Raw genomic sequence first — 18,277 nt, 5'->3', positions numbered from 1 at the left:
AACATTGGTATAATGAATGACATTTGTGCGTAGCATCTTCTGCTAATTTTAATAACTGCCATGGTTTTGAGTACGAGTAAGGTTAATTGTGTTGTGTATGTTTATGTGATATTGAATGTATTGTGTTGCTTTTTTTTTTACATGACATATGTGATGATGTTGAAATGTAATAATGCGGTGAAGCCAAAGATGAATTTTCACTTGAAAATGTAGAAAAGTCGGTATTTTTGCTATTTAAAAAAATAACCTAATTATAAATTAGCTTAGATATCAAAACTCATTTTTTCCTTATAAGAAAAGTTTAGACTACAATGAAAATAATCCATATAACAGTTTGAAAAAATGAATCATCAGTTTCATTAATGGACTAGCCAGATGTGAATCCAGATAAGCCAGTTCTGTTAGTGAAGAGAGTTTTAGGTTAAATTAGGCTAACTGACTTAACTGACCAAAAGATCTGCCAAAAAGCTAGAATCACAAACAAACAGAAGTTCATTTCACAAAACATTAATGTTGAAAGTGAAGCGCAGTTAATCCAGCATATGTCTCTAGTAACCCACTAGAGCAGAGATGTGTGGTTTGTGTTCATCAGACAGTGAAGCTCAGAAAGTGGTTACCCCTTACAACATGACTGCAGTAGGTAATGCACCTACTAACATTACATTTATTTATCTTTTAATGCCAAGTGCAGCATTTGCTATGTTTATGGCCACATAAGCAATTAATGTTCAGTACACAAGTTAAAATCATCAGTAAATCATAAAATATGTTGTTTTTTTAAATAAACAAGCATTATACATATACCAACAATACTAATACAAGGTCATGTAAGATCTTTCAATTCAGTCAGTGATAAAAAAAAAAGCTAGAACTGTTCCAGGAGAAACTAACATGACAATAATGTTGGAAAATACTTGCACCAAATTATTACTCATATTTCAACATTTACTCCTGCATTTTTAAAATCTAAACTTGTGCTTGTTAAAGAGTTCATTAAAAAATGAACATTAACTCACTATTTACTCTAATTGTTTCAGGCCGTTGTAATTTTTTTATTCTGTCGAACACAAAAAAAAGCTGAAAAACCTGTAACCATTGACTTCTGTAACATTTCAAAACACATACCATGGAAGTCACTAGTTAAAGATTTACTATTTGCTTTCAAATATCTTTTTTTTTTTTTACATTTGTAAGGAAGAAAAACGTATAGAAAATTAAGTAAATGACCATTTGCATTTTTCGGGTGAATCGTCTTTTTCACATTAGTTAATGAACTGCGAGTTAACATGAACTAACATTAAATTATTTTATTTTCATTACCAAAGATGAATAAACACTGTAATAAATGATCTGTTTGGTATTGTTAGTAAACACATTACATTAAAGAAATAGTTCATGTTTGGAAGCACTTAAAAGTGAGTAAATGACCACAGACCCACTTTAACCAATGTAACCTTACTGTAAAGTGCTACAGTTGAACTTTCTCAATGACAATTCTCACCATTTACTCACATAGGAGTGGGTATAAGAGTTTCTTCTGTTGAAGCAGCCATAGTTTTGTTTTAGCAAAATTGGGTTTATATTTGTACATTTGAATGTTCTACTTAATGATATAACTCCAGTAAAGTATTCTTGCAAATATAAATAGGGAAATCCTCTCCCGCCAGTAGATTTCTCCCTTGTGTTCAACAGAAGACACTCAAACATGTTTGAACGCACTTAAAATTTAAATGACGGCAGCATTTTTTTTTGTTTTTAATGTTAATGCTTTAACCAATGCAACCCTATTGTAAAGTGTAACAGATAAACTTTCTTCATTTATTTCAATGGTCCTAAACTAGTTTAATTCTTCCTTTTATCAAAAAGCTTCCGTTGTGTTCAACAAAAGATACTCAAATGTGTTTGGAAACCCCTGAAAGTGAGTAAATAATAACCATAGAATTATTTTTAGGCAAACTATCACTATAATGTTACCCTACAGTAAAGTGCTACAGTTATACCTTCTTCATGAGAATTCTTACTATTTACTCCAGTGGTTCCAATAATACAATAACAAGCTTTCCCTCAATTCTTTCCCAGCATATCCCCCTTTGTGTTCAACAGAAGACACTCAAGTTCGAAAGTGCTTAAAAGTGAGTAAATGAATACATAATTAAATTTTTAGTGTGAAGTATCACTTTAACCAATGTAATCCTACTGTAAAGTGTTACAGTTAAACTTTCTCCATGACAATTCTTACCATTTACTCAAGTAGTTCTAAATGTTTAGGAGTTTTCGTCTGTTGACTATTAAACCAACGTTTCCTCAATTTTTCCAGCATATCCCCCTTTGTGTTCAACAGAAGACACCTAAACACGTTTGAAAGCGCTTAAAAGTTAGTAATTTATTTTGTGTGTGTGAAATATCACTATAATCAACATTCGCTCCAGTGGTTCTAAACATTTATGAGTTTCCTTCTTCTGTTGAAAACAAAGCAAAATGTCCTTTAGACAAAAAGCAGCCAGTTTTTTTCCAGTAAATCTCTTTGTGTCAACAGAAGACACTCAAACATGTTTGGAAACACTTAATAGTAAGTAAAACGACAACATAATTTTTTTATGCTATGTACCACTTTTACTCTACTGCAAAGTGTTACAATTAATCTTTCTGGGTGTCTCCGGTTCTCTTACCGTTAAGGGCGGGCGGCGGGCTGCTCTGGACGGCAGTGCTCGGTGCTTTGCGCGGTTTGCTCACCTCCTCATCCGAGTCCTCCGCCGCTCTCCGACCGGCCGTCTTGCTTGTTTTTACAGGCATTATTCACGGCACCTGAAAAGCACATTCGCCTTTGTCAACCCCACATCCGTCTGCACGAATACAGCGGAGTCTGGCTTTTTCTTTGTTCACACTTCTCGGGTAAAACATGTCCACAAACAGAGATGAAGATACGATATATGCAAAAATAAACGTGATAAAAGCGACTGAACTAAAGTGACGTCGCAGTTCAGCGCGCACACAAAGGAAAACAGAGCTGACAACCGCACAGCTTCACTATAACGTCGTGTTTGTGAGTTAACCACACATGATGACAACACCGAACACGTCACGAGGGAAAAACTTCACTCGGACACTTTTTACTGACAGCTTGGTTTTATTTATATTTCTCTCGCCATTACGAGTTCAGTAACCACTCATTGTGGCGAGAGTAATGCAAACAAAACCATGGTAAACTGCTGCATGCTATCCAATAAACTACAATTAAACAGTTAAATCATGTGAGGGGCAAATAAAACAGAAACCAATGTCTAAATGGATTTATGTGTCACCTGAGTTTTAAAAATATAAATGTAAAATGTAGTTATGATGTGATCATACAAACTATTGTTTTCAAAGCGACGTGTCAATCATGTTTGCAACCAACAGCTGTCTGAAATGATTCACAAATTAAAAATAGACATAGGAGGACTTGTAGAAACTGCGGAAAGCGTAATTAATAAACCGTTTTCCTCCAGGATCATAATTAATTCACGTTTGATTTAAATATAGTGGAAAGAAAAGTCAACGAAACCGGTTAAAACTAGTTCAAACTACCAAATAAGAGAAAACATCATCTTTTATGAATATTTGATGTGATGTTTAATCGTATTTCGATGTTTTATATGTGCAGAAATCGCGTTTGTGAGATCGGTAACGTCATATGAAGTAAACACAGCAAACTGACATTACATTTGACGATGCACACGAGTGTCAACATTTACCTTCGATTCCGCTGATTTCCCTCTTTCTCGTCGATTTTACTCCGCTTTTTGCTCTCCTTTTGAATAAAAGTGCGTATATTGAGTGTTTGTGGTGTAAAACGAGGGTAGATCTGCGCTCGTTTACTTCCCTGTACTGAAATCTCACTCATAAATGGCGCGTAAACTCAGAGCACGAACCCGAGTCCGTTGTAGCCCGCGCGGTGCTTCATGGGAAGGCGTCCGCCCTCTTAAGGTCACGTGACCGGAGAGTTCTGTTTGTGGTTTATTTGAGCTAATTCGGTGAAAGCAAGCACTCCGAATGTGTGCATCAGGAAATAAGATATAAATATAAATATACAAACAATGTTTTATTTAAGTATTAGAAAGGGAAAAACACCACATGACACAAACAAAGCGTTTTCACCACAAACTGCTGTTTTTTATTTAATTAAGCACTGAAAATATGATAAGTAATACGCTGTGAAAATAAATAAATATAAAAAATAAAAGTTAAATGTTTATTATGTTTTCATTCATTGCGCAGATCGCTCTCAATCTCGCGAGAAGTAGGATATCAGACCAGATAGAACTCGTTCTCGCGAGACGTGGGGCCAGAGTTGTTTTACCGTCAGTAATCTTTCTAGTATGCTGCTACTAAGAAATCTGTAACGACTAAAAGGAGATTTGGGATGTAATAAAGCGGCTAGAGTGTACTCAGAAAGTGCCCCTCATCACTATGGTCAGCATCTACATTATCCAATGCTTCAAATATGAGTTTGTCTGGAGCTCGTTAGCGCTGTAGTAACAACGCGTTTCCGTGGCAACGACGCCTTCAGCAGTCAGGTAAACACGGTACATGCTAATGCTAACGATACGCTGTTCTTGCTACTAGTCAATTTTCTGTTTTTTCATCTTTTCTTTTTATAAACAGGGACATTACCAGAGTAAAACACCAGAGGAGACGCTGAAGGATGCGATTGAAAACATCGTTGCTGAAGGAGCCCAAACATATCCTTTAAATTACTGCGTTATATTCATACCACTTTTCAACACACACATACATTTAGTATGAAATTGTTGATAACATATGTATCATGCCAGAGTGTCCAGGAATATTAGCTGATTTCCACTTTCGTGCAGTGATTATAATGGTGAATTGAGTGCTTTTAAAGAGATAGTTCAGCCTAAAATGAAAACTTACTGCCCCTTAGGTGGATCCAAACCTTCATTACTTACTTTGCTCTGTTGAACACAAATGAATATATTTTGAAGTATGTTAGAAACCTGTAACCATTATTATTGATGTAAAGTGGGTTTTATATTTGCACATTCCTTCAGTGACAACTTGTGAAAAGCTTTCCATAATATTTACCACGGTACTTTAAATATTCAGCCTGAAATCGCATGCAAGAATGACTTGAAAAGAACATTAGCGCTATTTAATTGACTGTGAACAATGTTCTACTTTAATAGTCATTGGCTGATACTATGACTTCTCTATTTTCAGTTTGCAAATAGTACTACTACTGAAATCATATTATTAAGTCAGAATGTGCAAATATAAAAGAAACTACCTTGATGTACTGATTGACTTTCACAGTAGGAAAGAGAAATACTGTGGAAGTCAATGGTTACAGGTTTTCAGCTTTCCTCAAGATATCTTTCTTTGTGTTCAACAGACGAGAGAAACTCAAACAGATTTAGAACAAGTGAAGAGTGAGTCAGTTATGACCGAAGAGCAGAGCAATGCTTCAGAGACAGGGTCCAGCAGGAGCGGTGTGAGGCACTCACACTCGGGTATAGTTTTCATGCAGAGATGCGTCAGTTTGCTTTTTAATTAAACTACATTGCTTTTACCAGCGGTAGTTCGGTTGCAGATTGTGATTAACGTCTTTATTCCGGGATTACCACTCTAAATAAATACACTTTGCATATGAAATAAATCATTTCTCAAAGCATTTACTGGGGCACTAACGGTTTTTACTGGGGCACAAGCCCCAAATTAGGTCCAGCGACGCCCATGGGCGTGTCTAACCGTCACCATTTTGTTCGCGGGTTATCGATAGGCCCACCCGGAAAAGAGAATTCCGCTGATAACCGCAGATTTTTAGCCCATCATTATTCTGTTTATTTACTTGAGTAAATGTGTGCTAATCTATATTTATTCAGTTTTTTAAACTAATTTCAGTAATATTATTGACTAATATGAAAATGTTAATCTGATTTATGTACAATGCGGTTTGTACAGTAATATTTTCTGTCTTCTACTAGATATATGACAAACTTGCTTTATATACCAAATAAAGTGAATCTAATTGGATTTACATTTTAAACATTGAATAAAAGTTAAAAAGATAGTATTTTTATTTCATATATTACCTTTTTAGTCATGATACTCCTAAAATAATTCCACAGAAATCCTCAGATTTTTACCAAAATTGTCCGCAAAAATGAGAAACGCTATAAATGGAAGTTCTAAGTACCCTACTGGAAGACACTGGTCGCTGTGGTGCCCTTCATGCATCAACGAAGAAAAAAGTCTATAGTAACGCACATGTCAGTAACTTTAACGGCCTAACGTGGAAACAGTAATTCATTTGTTTACTCATTACTGATTAAAGTATTGCCCTAAGTACACCGTTTATTTATAGCACTGTTATTCCCATCACTGGTGGTTTCAAATTATCCATGTGGTTTTTGAGCTGAAACGTCACACACACACACCCTGTGGACATCACAGACTTATTTTACAACTTGCAAAAAGGGGCATAATACTGTAAGTCCCCTTTAACAAGCAGATTGGAATGTGCAACAAAATTATATATTGATCTAGTTGCCCTTATTTGTTGCCCAGTGATGACATCATTATCAAAAGCTGCCCGGCAACACTGCTTCAAATGTTCATTTTCAAATCATCACCTTTAGACTCTGTGCTTGCATATATTACATTATTTATAAAATCCCTACAGACCCTTTTCACAAGACTGTTATGACATGTTTAATGGTCTTAAATACTTAAATGTTTTTAATATTTTGATTTATATGAACATTTTTCTGTATTTATGTATGTATTATATTATCTTTGCATCAGATTACAGAAACAGATTGCCGCTTGTGTGAGGTGTGTGTAATGCAGCGTCAATAGTGGCAGGACAGTGAATCTAACATTATTCTCTCCTCTGGCTGCCGTTGTCAGTCTCACGCTATTGTTTTCCTCTTTCTGAAAGTCTTGATAACACCATCCTGGAGTTTTTCTTTCGTTATTTAAGTAAATAGGATTGTAAAATAATGATTTGTTGTGCTCTCCCATTCACTGTCATCTGAGTTAACCAACTACGACCACTTCTGCTGCTAAGAAACTAAGAAATGTGAAAAGGGTTCATTGTATGGGTATTTTGAATCGTTGGATCTGTGTGTCCACCTTGACAGCTGCGCACACAGAGAGCTGGTCAGTTGTGTGGGATGGACCAGCGCAGATGAGCTTTACTCCTGCAGCGATGACCACCAAATACTCAAGTGGAACCTGCTCAGCAATGACACCAGTGTCGTGGTCAAACTCCAGGATGAGATTTATCCAATTGATCTGCACTGGTTCCCCAAGACTGTGAGCGGAAAGAAACAAGCCGCGGCGGAGATCTTTGCCCTCACCAGCTCTGATGGTAACCTTTCCACCTAGATCACTTCTCTGTTGATTGCAACAAACCTCTCAAAGGGACAGTTCACCGAGAAATGAAAACCCTGTCACCATTTACTCATCCTCCTTTAAAATCTGATTGAGTTCACTAAGGAAAATGTACTGAAGAACGCTGGACAGGGTGGCTCAGTGGTTAGCACTGTTAAGAAGGTCTCTGGTTTGAGTCCCAGCTGGACCAGTTGGCATTTCTGTGTGGAGTTTGAATGTTCTCCCCGTGTTCACATGGGTTTTCTCCAGGTGCTCCTGTTTCCCCCAAAGTCCAAACACATGCTCTATAGGGGAATTGATTAACTAAATTGGCCGTAGAGTGTGATTATGAGAGTGTATAGGTGTTTCCCAGTACTGGGTTGTGGCTGGAAGGGCTTCCGCTCCATAAAAATATATGCCAGAAAAGTTCCACTGTGGCAATACCTGATAAATAAGGGACTAAGCTGAAGGAAAATGAATCAATGAATGCTGGAAAAAACAGCCACCGATTCCAAAATATTTAGTTTCTCCTATTAATGGCAATGTCTGTTTTTCCATTCATTCTTTAAGTTCAGTGAACTGTCCCTTTAAGGCAGGGGTGTCAAACTCAATTCCTGGATTGCCGAAGCCCTGCACAGTTTAGTTCCAACCCTGCTCCAACACACTTACCTGTAGGTTTCAAACAAGCCTGAAGGACTCAATTAGTTTGATCAGGTGTGTTTAATTAGGGTTGGAACTAAACTGTGCAGAGCTGCGGCCCTTTTGCAACTGAGTTTGACACCTGTGCTTTAAGGCATCATTTACTCACCCTGCTTTGCCATATACATTTGTCTTTGGCCAACAAATGGAGAATTTAAAGCTAAATCTTGCTTCCACTGGGCCAGTGAATAACAACTAGCAGCCAACGATTAAAAAAAGAATCAAAGAATGATCCTATGTGACTCAGGTTGTCTATTTCAAGTGTTCTGAAGACACTTGACATCTAAAATTGTCTTCTAAAATGAGTATTTTTTAAGTCTCCTATGTTTATGTTCAGGTATTTGACTCTAAAGGCAATAACAATAACCTGTTCTTTGCCATAAAAGTGAAATCACTGAACCTACAAACAGGGAGGGTGAGACAAATGCTTATTTTTGAAGACAATTTCAGATGCAAATATATATATATATATATATATATATATATATATATATATATATATAGGGTGGCTCAGTGGTTAGCACTGTCACTTCACAGTAAGAAGTTCGCTGGTTCCAGTCCCAGCTGGATCAGTTGGCATTTCTGTGTGGAGTTTGCATGTTTTCCCCGTGTTGGTGTGGGTTTCCTCAGGGTGCACCGGTTTCCCCCACAGTCTAAACATATGCGGTACAGGTGAATTGGGTAGGCTAAATTGGCCCTAGTGTATGAGTGTGTGAATGAGTGTTTATGGGTGTTTCCCAGTACTGGGTTGTAGCTGGATATGTGAAACATGCTGAAATAGTTGGTGATTCATTTCTCTGTGGTGACCCCTGATGAATGAATGAATATGTTTATATAAATTGTTCATATATTATTTATGTCGAGCGATGCAGTGGTGCAGTAGGTAGTGCTGTCGCCTCACAGCAAGAAGGTCGCTGGTTCGAGCCTCGGCTCAGTTGGCGTTTCTGTGTGGAGTTTGCATGTTTCCCAGCGTCCGCATGGGTTTCCTCCGGGTGCTCCGGTTTCCCCCACAGTCCAAAAACATGTGGTACAGGTGAATTGGGTATTCTAAATTGTCTGTAGTGTATGAGTGTGAATGGGTGTGTATGGATGTTTCCCAGTGATGGGGAGTGAAGGGCATCCGCTGCGTAAAACATATGCTGGATAAGTTGGCGGTTCATTCAGCTGTGGCGACCCCTGATTAATATAGAGACTAAGCTGAAAAGAAAATGAATGAATGAAATATTTATGTTTAAAGTTAATGTTAATTGCCAAATACACACTAGTGCGTTTTGCCTGTTTCAATTCTTGTTTGAGTTTTTTTAAGCTTGATTCCTGAATCTAAAAATAATCTAGTTTATATATCAGCTCAGAATCATTATGCTATATATAATTAACATAAAATGGCATAACTAAGTTAATTAGGGTAAAGTTAGGGTAATTAGGCAAGTCATTGTATAACAGTGGTTTGTTCTGGAGACAATCCAACACTAATATTGCTGAAGGTGGCTGATAATATTGACCTTAAAATTATTTTAAAAATGAAAAACTGCCTTTATTCTAGCCGAATAAAACAAATAAGACTTTCTTCAGAAGAACAAATATTAGAGGAAATACTGTGAACAATTCCTGAATCTGCTCAACATCATTTGGGAAATATTTGATGAAGAAAACAAAGATTTAATAATATAGGACAGCGAATAATTCTGACTGTGAATTGTGAACAGAAGAAAGAAAAGGTCTGAAATATTATTCATTTTTGGGTGAACTATCTCTCTAAAGCTTTAGTTTCGAGCTCTGCCTGCAGTTCTGCTGACAAATCTTGGAGAAAGCCGGAGGTGTTGACAGCTACTGTACAGAAAACTGTATTTGTGAGGACCCGGTCACATGGCAATACATCTCATTTGCACAATACGTTCTGCTTGTGTACTTGTAACCATCTTTTCTAGGGTTGACTGCACTAAATATAGCACGGCGCAGGGCAGCAACATGCTGATTTGCAGTTTTAGCCGACCACAAATTACACAGAGCCCTCAGGATTCTTTTAATATGCACCGCCACAAAGTATACGCTTGGCTAGTGTCCTCAATAAGTGTCTCCATGCCTGATTGCCGTCTGTCTCCAGCACAGCTCTGATCTGAGCAGCAGACGCTTTGACTTTTTAACTTTCTTATTCAGGGTGTTCACAGGGTCTTGATTTCAATTTAGTCCAATTTATTTCTCTAGCGCTTTTACAATGTAGATTGTGTCAAATCAACTTAACATAGAAGTTCTTGTAGACTGAAACTGTGTCAGTCCAGTGTTCAGAGCTGAAGTTCAGTTCAGTGCGGTTCAATTTTCACAGCTGAAAGTCCAAACACTGAAGAGGAAATCCATCAATGTGCAGCTCCACAAGTCCCAAACCAAGCAAACCAGTGGCGACAGTGGAACAGAGGAACAAACTTTACCAGTTGACCAAAGTGAAGGGAAAAAAAACTAAAGAGGGTCCCACTTTATATTAAGTGGCCTTAACTACTATGTACTACCATCAGAAAATAAATACAATGTACTTACTGTGTTCATAATGTATTTGAGAACACTTGTGGTGCTCTTGAGTTGGGATAGAGGTTTTGTTATGGACAGGTTTGGTGGTGTGGGTAGGTTTAAGGGTGGGTTAAGGTGTAAGGGATGGTCAACATTGTATTTACAAATGTAATTACAAAAGTTAATTACAGATGTAATTACATACTGGTATTTAATCAAGCATAAGTACACAGTAAATGCATGTATTTACACAATAAGTACATTATAGTAAACTATTAATTCCTATGTAAGTACATATTAGTTAAGGCCACTTAATATAAAGTGGGACCCTAAAGAGAAACCAGGCTCAGCTGGACACGACCATTTCTCCATCGCCCAAACTTCTCAAGTGTCTTAAATATCAAAAACAGAATTTTAGGCCCTAAAGGGCACCTATTTTACCCCTTTTTCAAGATTTAAGATCAATCTTTTGATTCCCCAGAATGAATTTTGATTTTAATAAGGCTTTAGTAAATGTTGAACTGTGATTAATAAATGCTCTAGAATAATTATTCACTCTTAGTTCCTGTTAGTAAAGACATCAGCAAATGAAATCTTATGTAAAGTGTGACTGAATGTTCTCCATGCATTTATAGACCTTATAGGTTGAGGACACTGGATAGACTGTTGCATGTGCGTGCATTTAGTTTATTATAGTTTTTATTTATTTATGTGTTTATTTATTTTAGTGAGTGTGTGTACAACTAGGTTTTGTTTGCTTGTTTGATGCAATATGTAAAATATGTGGTTAAGAAATAACTAATCTGAATTTTTAAACGGGGTAAGTAAAAATCTTAATTAGGTCATTAGAAACAAATGAGTAGCCTTTTAGCCGTGTAAGTCTGAAATTTCATTCAAAGAAAGGTCTTAAAATGTCTTGGTGAAACCTGCAGAAACATGATTCTTTGTGCCAATGAAAGCACACTTTTTTTTGGTGACGCTATTTTAAAACAGGATGTCTAGTGAAAGAGCTATACAAACAAAGATGACTACAAAATTGAATAATGTAAATACAGAAATAAAAAAAGTCATGCGTAAAAGTGAACCGCTCTGTACGGTGAAGCTAAATGCCAAGCAAACATTTGTTGGTCATATTTAGAAACGGTAAAGAAACACGTTGTTAGGACTGTATTTTCATAAGTGAAAGATCCTCCAAATTTCTATTATAAAGCATCTAGTCATTCTGCTTTCATTTGAAATGCTCAGTATACAAAAATGCTTTACTTTCCAATATAAAAATGACTGTGAAGTTTATAAATTGATGGTTGGAACTATATTAATAACATCTATATTAAAAAAAAAACAAGTGTCTATGTTAATAGAATCATCTTGCATTTATTTTCCAGTTAAAGGGACAGTTCACCCAATAAGGAAAATGTACTCACTTTTTACTCTTCCTCAGTTTCTTTCTTGTTAAACACAAGAAGATATTTTGAGGAATGTTAGAAAATATCCATATTCAAGAGTTCACACTTAGCTGATGATTGATTATAAAGCGTGTTTGGCATGCTGCCCCAGGAGAGAGCCCTGAGCTCATAAGATCCTCGAGCCCGAGGCTCCCTCCCATTTGTAAGGCAAGAGGGGAGTTTGAGCTCAGGTAGATCTGGAGAACTTAGCTATTGAACAGATAGTGATCACTCTTAAGAGATAACTACTGACTAGGAGCATGTCTATGATGCTGATTTGGATTAGTCAGTTAACTTAAGTTGCATGTTTTTGAACGGTGGGAGGAACCCGGGGGAAACCCATGTGAGTATGGGGAGAACGTGTAAACTCCACACAGAAACGTTGGCTGGCTTGGTAAAGACTAGAACCAGTGACGTTCTTGCTGTGAGGCAACAGTGCTAACCACTGGGCCGCCGTGCCACCCATCTAGAAAAGGAGGAGAAGTAGGGGTGGAAGGGGGGATTCTTCAAAATGAAGATGGCTGTCATATGAAACTTATGGTATTTATAGTGGCTGAGGAATCGTCTGATTGGTCAATCATAAATTGAATAATGCGGGACCGGCTGCAAGCAATCATAAGCACGTGATCCTCTACAATTTGTTTTATGAATAAACTTCACAAATACACAACTATGATTCAGTGTAACATTTTCTTCGCAGTCTAATGTTATTTTAAATAAGGCTTATGTTTAAAGGGATAGTTCACCCAAAAATTAACATTTCCTGTTAGTTTACTTACCCACAGGTCATCCAGGATGTAGGAGACTTTTCTTCTTCAGTAGAAGATTAAAGATTTAGAGCTCAATCCATAGTTTTTGCTGATTGATATAATGGCAGTGAATGGTGACAGGTTTATTAGATTAAAAATAAACTCATACAAATGAGTCCAGATCAATAGCCGTGGCTCCTGATGACACACTGAGGTCTTGAGAAGTGAAAGCTGTGGATTAAAGCGAATTATATTGTAAATTACTTTACACTGACCAGTCATCATTTTTGGGTGAACTATCCCTTTAAATGTTCTGCTATTTTGGGCTCTATTTTGACGGTCCATGTGCAGAGCGCAAAACGCAGGGCGCAAACGCTTTCAGGGCGTGTCAGAACGCGTTTTTGCTAATTTAAGGACAGGAAATCTGCCTTGCGCCGTGGCGGATGATCTAAAAGGGTTGAGTTTATTTTCTTAATGAGTTATAGGTGTGTTTTGAGAATAAACCAATCAGAGTCTCATCTCCCATTCCCTTTAAGAGCCAGCTGCGTCACGCCAAGAGCGCATTCACTATTTACAGGACGCAAAGTAAGTCTAAGTGGAAAAAATGAGCATTTCACAAGCAAACAGTTCACAGTTATTTATCAGAAAACTGTTAAACAGAGCATCTACTGCGTGAGAATGAGAGATAATGGATTTACTTTCACTTTCGCTCTTGGATAGGGAAACCTTTACGCACAGACATCAATTAGTCTATAAATAAATACTTTTGTTTGTTAAGCGCAAATATTCATTTCAAAACTATTTCTAAATTTAGTTCTAATTTCCAGCAAACAAATAAATGAACAATAATAATGAAGTGTGCTTAAACACCTGAGTTATATCCTAATACACATGCTGTGCCCCATATGGTCTAAAACCTGACAGGTGGGCAAATCTAAGCTTGTTTTTAATAAAACAAATATAAATATAGATATAATAAATAATACTGCTAATAATAATAACATTATACTAAAGCAAATTGTTATGAATGAACTGAAAAAGCCTCCCGAGATGAAGAAGACATGAAAGCAGTGATTTTTCATATTTATGTAGGCTAGAAAATAATATGTTTTGTAATATTTTAATCATTTATATTTATATCCTATATCTATTCTTATTATATCCTATATATTTCCTTAATATCTATATTTTTTCATATGTAAAGATATTTGTCTATTGCTCTCTTGTGTGTATTAAGCAGTGTGTAAGCGAGGCGCAACTCTGCGCTGGAGTTTAGACCGGGTTAGTTTTGGTCTAATGAAAAATCTATTATAGTTTCTCCAAATAGCGACGCACCAGCGGTCCACCTCAGAACGCCTTCCTTTTTAGACCAGAACGCCTATGAGCGCACATATGAGCGCTAATGCATTTACTATTTAAACAGCGCAGCGCAGCGCAACGCCTCAAAACCACTCTTGCACCAAGCTGAAACTACCAAAAGACTACTGCGCCAGGCCTTGCGCCACACTGCGCCGGGTGTATGATAGGGCCCTTTGTGTTTTAGTGTATCTTCAATAAATAAAGAGATTAAGAAAGATTGGTGCAAAAATGTACTTGTTTGTCATTTGTAGGTGCATTGAAACTGCTTTATTCTATGTTTCTAAATATACATAACTCATACGTAACTCGATATACGTAAAAAATGTTATTTTACTCCTGTCAGGAAAGCTTCAAACAGGATGAAGTAATGACCTGGAAATAAAAAATATACTAGTATTAGTTATTGGTGTGAGTGGGCCTTTACAGTGTAACAATGAGTGCAGTTTTGTTTAATTTACTTAAATGAATTACTTTAGCACTGAAGTCATGTGTGTAGACTGATGAAGATTGTGTGTTGTGTATTGTAGGTAAACTGCACCTTGTGAGTAAATCAGGTCGTATTGAGAAGAGTGTGGAGGCCCATAGAGGAGCTGTGCTGGCTGGACGCTGGAATTATGACGGGACCGCTCTTATCACAGGTTCCACATACACCTTCAAAAGACTTCAGTCATCTCTTCACATCACAGATTTAAAGAGAATAAATCAATGATCCAATAAAACAGACACACAGAGCGGGCTATTTCTATGTATAAAAAGCAAAATGCCTTGTCGGTAGTGCGCTGAGATGTAGCATCATTGTACTTCAGGTGTTTTGAGTTCAATCACTGCTTGCGAATATTTCCTGATCTTGTCCTTCTCTCTCTCCAGCTTCACCTGTCCTGCTACTGACACATTGTAGTGAAAGCAAAAATGCTAAGTATATATTGAGTTGAAGTCAGATTCATTAGCCGGCCTGAATTATTAACCCACCTGTACTTTTCCCTCTAATTTTCCAGAAGAAAAAACATTACAGGAAATACTGTGGAAAAAAATCCTCGCTCGGTTCAACAGCATTTGGGAAATATTTAGCAAATTCACAGGAGGGCAAATAATTATGACTTCAACTGTTTAGATGCAGTGGCCTAGTCAAAGTCCTGACCTGAATCCAATTGAGATTTCTTAAAAAGACAAAAATATTCATGATTAATTATACAATTTGATACTTGCTCAACTGATTTGAGACAAAAGATTCATAATGGTTTCGATTCAGAATGGTTTTGCAATGACAGAGACAGGACAAAAACAGATAATGAATATATTTTAAATCAGAGGTAAATAATGAATGCAAATATACAAATTGACAAGTGTATGTACAGGTATATTACTATATACAACGATATATGTGTGGCTGTTATGTACAAATTGGCATGTTCACCTCCAAAATGATCATTGTGTCATTAAGTACTTGCCCTCATGTCCTTTTAAACCGGTTAGATATTTGTTCATCTTAGGAAAACAACAATTAAGATATTTTAGACCAGGGGTGTCCAACTGCAGTTACCAGAGAGCTGCAGTTTAACCATCCAAACAGTTCACCGTGAATTAAACTTTGTTATGTTATCTTTGCAGAGTATTCTGCTTTTTCAAAGTACTTTGCATTATTACTGTTGGGTAAAGCTGATTTTAAACACTCAGGAGAAATACAAAGAGATTGTTTACAAGAATATTTAATGATTTTGTGTCAGCTGGTGAAGACGGACAACTGAAGATCTGGTCTAAGAGTGGGATGCTGAGGTCTACTCTAGCTCAACAAGGTAAACACACACGTCATTTTTATTATTAATATTATTTACCTTTTTGAGTGTTTATTTTATTTAAATATTAAATTTAATATGAGTGTCATGGTGGCACAGTGGTTAGCACCGTCGCCTTACAGCAAGAAGGTCGCTGGTTCGAGCCTTGGCTGGGCCTTTTGGCATTTCTTTGTGGAGTTTGCATGGTGTGGGTTTCCTCAGGGTGCTCTGGTTTCCCCCACAGTCCAAACACATGCGCTACAGGGGAATCGATTAGCTAAATTGGCCGTAGTGTGTATGTGAAAGAGTGTGTGGATGTTTCCCAGTACTGGGTTGCAGCTGAAAGGGCAACCGCTATGTAAAACATATGCTGGATAATGCGATTCATACTACTGTGATGATACCTGATAAATAAAGGGACTAAGCTGAAGGAAAATGAATGAATGTATGAATGAATGAATGAATGAATGAACATCCTACTATGCCATAATTTGGCTTATGGAAAATGTATTATTTAATTTAAAACAACCACTGACCTAAATTCAGTTTAAAAGTTTTCTAGATATTGGCTTATATTTAAAAAATGTATTGCTAGAAACATTTCTTTTAAAATTATTGTAAAAAAAGGAAGCGCAATTTATATATCCAGAAGAGGTACATAGAGACTCGTTCATTTTCAGTTTTTTTTTTTTGATGCTTCAGAAAACTTTTCCTCGCATGTTTATGATTTATTGATTCATTTATTTGGCTTAGTCAACTTCATCAGGGGTCGCCACAGCGGAACGAACCACCAACTTTTCCAGCATATGTTTTACCCAGCGTATGCTCTTTCAGCTGCAACCCAGTACTGGGAAACACACACTCATTCACACTCATACATTACGGCCAATTTAGTTAATCAGTTATGTGTTTGGACTGTGGGGGAAACCGGAGCACCTAGAGGAAACCCACGCCAACACAGGGAGAACTCGAACCAGCGGCCGTCTTGCTTGTTGCCATATGATATATATTTAATTAAATATATTATTAATTTAAATAATAAATATCATTTAAAATGCTGTGCTTTGTATTTATTTTTGTTGTTGTCCGATAATAATAATAATATAATAATAATAATTGTTAAAAAACTGTAGACAAGTTATTCAAAGAAGATTTATATCAAAGCGAAAGCAATATTATTTTACAAACCCCATTGGCAGATTATTTAGCTTGTTTTAAGGTGAAACTATGACATATTTCTGACAACATGTTTTGCTCGTCTAGAAAATGCTTCTTGATTTAAGAATTTTTTGATATTTAGACTAAAAACAAGACAAAAAACTCTGAGCAGTGCAGCAGGAGAAACTCATCACAGCCTCCTGTCAGCATGACACCATGAGACAAACCACACACACCTGGAGCGGGTCAGATGTCACCAGCACCTCACCCACCCCTCTGCCTCTCGCTCTCAGTTTGTTTACATGCAGACCTTAAAAACACTTGCTGCAAGATCGATTCCAAGGTGAAAATGGCATTTGTGTTCACATGCATAGCACAGCTGAGTATTTCTAACACCGGTTTAAATGGCACTAGCTATGTTTTCATTTTTTTGGAATACTGCATGAAAAACTGTTGAATGGAAATGCCAAGATGCGCATACATTTTAAAAATGTACAGAAAACAACATATAAAAGTGGACAAAAACTACAATGTGATGTACATTTACTAAATAAATACCAGCGTTTGCACCAGTAAAGTCTTGTGATTTAGTTTGAACAGATCATGTGATGATAAATATGTGCATATTGGGATGCATTAATGGACTTTGATTGATTCTTTGGTTTCCAGCACATTGTAAAAAATCTGAAATGTTCTGAACCCCTCAGCCGTCAGTCGGTCATCACAGTGCTTCAGGATTATTAATATTCTATTAACATTCCCTCCAGAACTGTCTTGAGCATCTGTCTGCGCTCCCAAAGAGTGTCTCACGCCTCCAAAAGCCACCTCATACATCGTGTTCAATGCATTTCATCTTTGTCTTCTGAGGAGTAACTCATTTATTAAAAAAGAATAAAAAAAACCCACAGGAGCAAACCCCAACACACTGATCTACATTTTTCTGTCTAATCTTTGCTTCAGTTTTTGTTCCTCATTGGATGGAAACTGCTTTATTCACAAAGAAATGTTCACATCTCCTCTGAGCTAGTTGAGTGATTAACCTCTGTCTGTTGTGTCTGTGTGCAGGGATGCCTGTGTACTCTGTGGCGTGGGCACCAGACTCTGGCCGGGTCCTCTATACATCCGGTCGACAGCTGGTTGTGAAGCCACTACAGCCCAACTCAAAAGTCCTGCAGGTGCCCTCAGACACGCTCACAACTTTACATTTGTCATGATAACT

The 18,277-nt window shown here is 37.0% G+C and overlaps 3 protein-coding genes across 7 annotated transcripts in view; 2 read left to right on the top strand and 1 right to left on the bottom strand.

Moving 5' to 3' along the window:
- Positions 1 to 3,933, bottom strand: part of smc4 (structural maintenance of chromosomes 4) — a 38,901-nt gene extending 34,968 nt beyond the window's left edge. Inside the window, exons 1-2 of the mRNA NM_173253.2 lie at positions 3,735 to 3,933; positions 2,670 to 2,805 (exon numbers count right to left, since the gene is read on the bottom strand). Of these exons, the coding sequence (NP_775360.2) occupies positions 2,670 to 2,793 (124 nt within the window). The 5' untranslated portion in view covers positions 2,794 to 2,805; positions 3,735 to 3,933. The remainder of the gene's footprint in view (positions 1 to 2,669; positions 2,806 to 3,734) is intronic.
- kpna4 (karyopherin alpha 4 (importin alpha 3)) overlaps positions 1 to 18,277 on the top strand; it is a 408,827-nt gene that overhangs the window by 84,305 nt on the left and 306,245 nt on the right. The window lies entirely within an intron of this gene.
- The window catches only part of ift80 (intraflagellar transport 80 homolog (Chlamydomonas)), a 39,739-nt gene continuing 25,787 nt past the window's right edge, over positions 4,326 to 18,277 (top strand). For 2 of the 5 annotated variants that reach the window (XR_012390502.1, XM_073923020.1), the window contains exons 1-6: positions 4,327 to 4,565; positions 4,645 to 4,721; positions 7,151 to 7,372; positions 14,656 to 14,766; positions 15,853 to 15,921; positions 18,124 to 18,233. Coding sequence is in view for 3 of the 5 variants with exons in the window: in XM_073923020.1 (XP_073779121.1) it covers positions 4,685 to 4,721; positions 7,151 to 7,372; positions 14,656 to 14,766; positions 15,853 to 15,921; positions 18,124 to 18,233 (549 nt within the window). In the remaining 2 variants the exon portion in view is untranslated. 5 annotated transcript variants of the gene reach the window in all.

Source organism: Danio rerio, chromosome 15, assembly GCF_049306965.1.
Source record: "Danio rerio strain Tuebingen ecotype United States chromosome 15, GRCz12tu, whole genome shotgun sequence".
NCBI classification, from domain to species: domain Eukaryota; kingdom Metazoa; phylum Chordata; class Actinopteri; order Cypriniformes; family Danionidae; genus Danio; species Danio rerio.
This window is presented reverse-complemented; position numbering and strand designations above follow the sequence as displayed.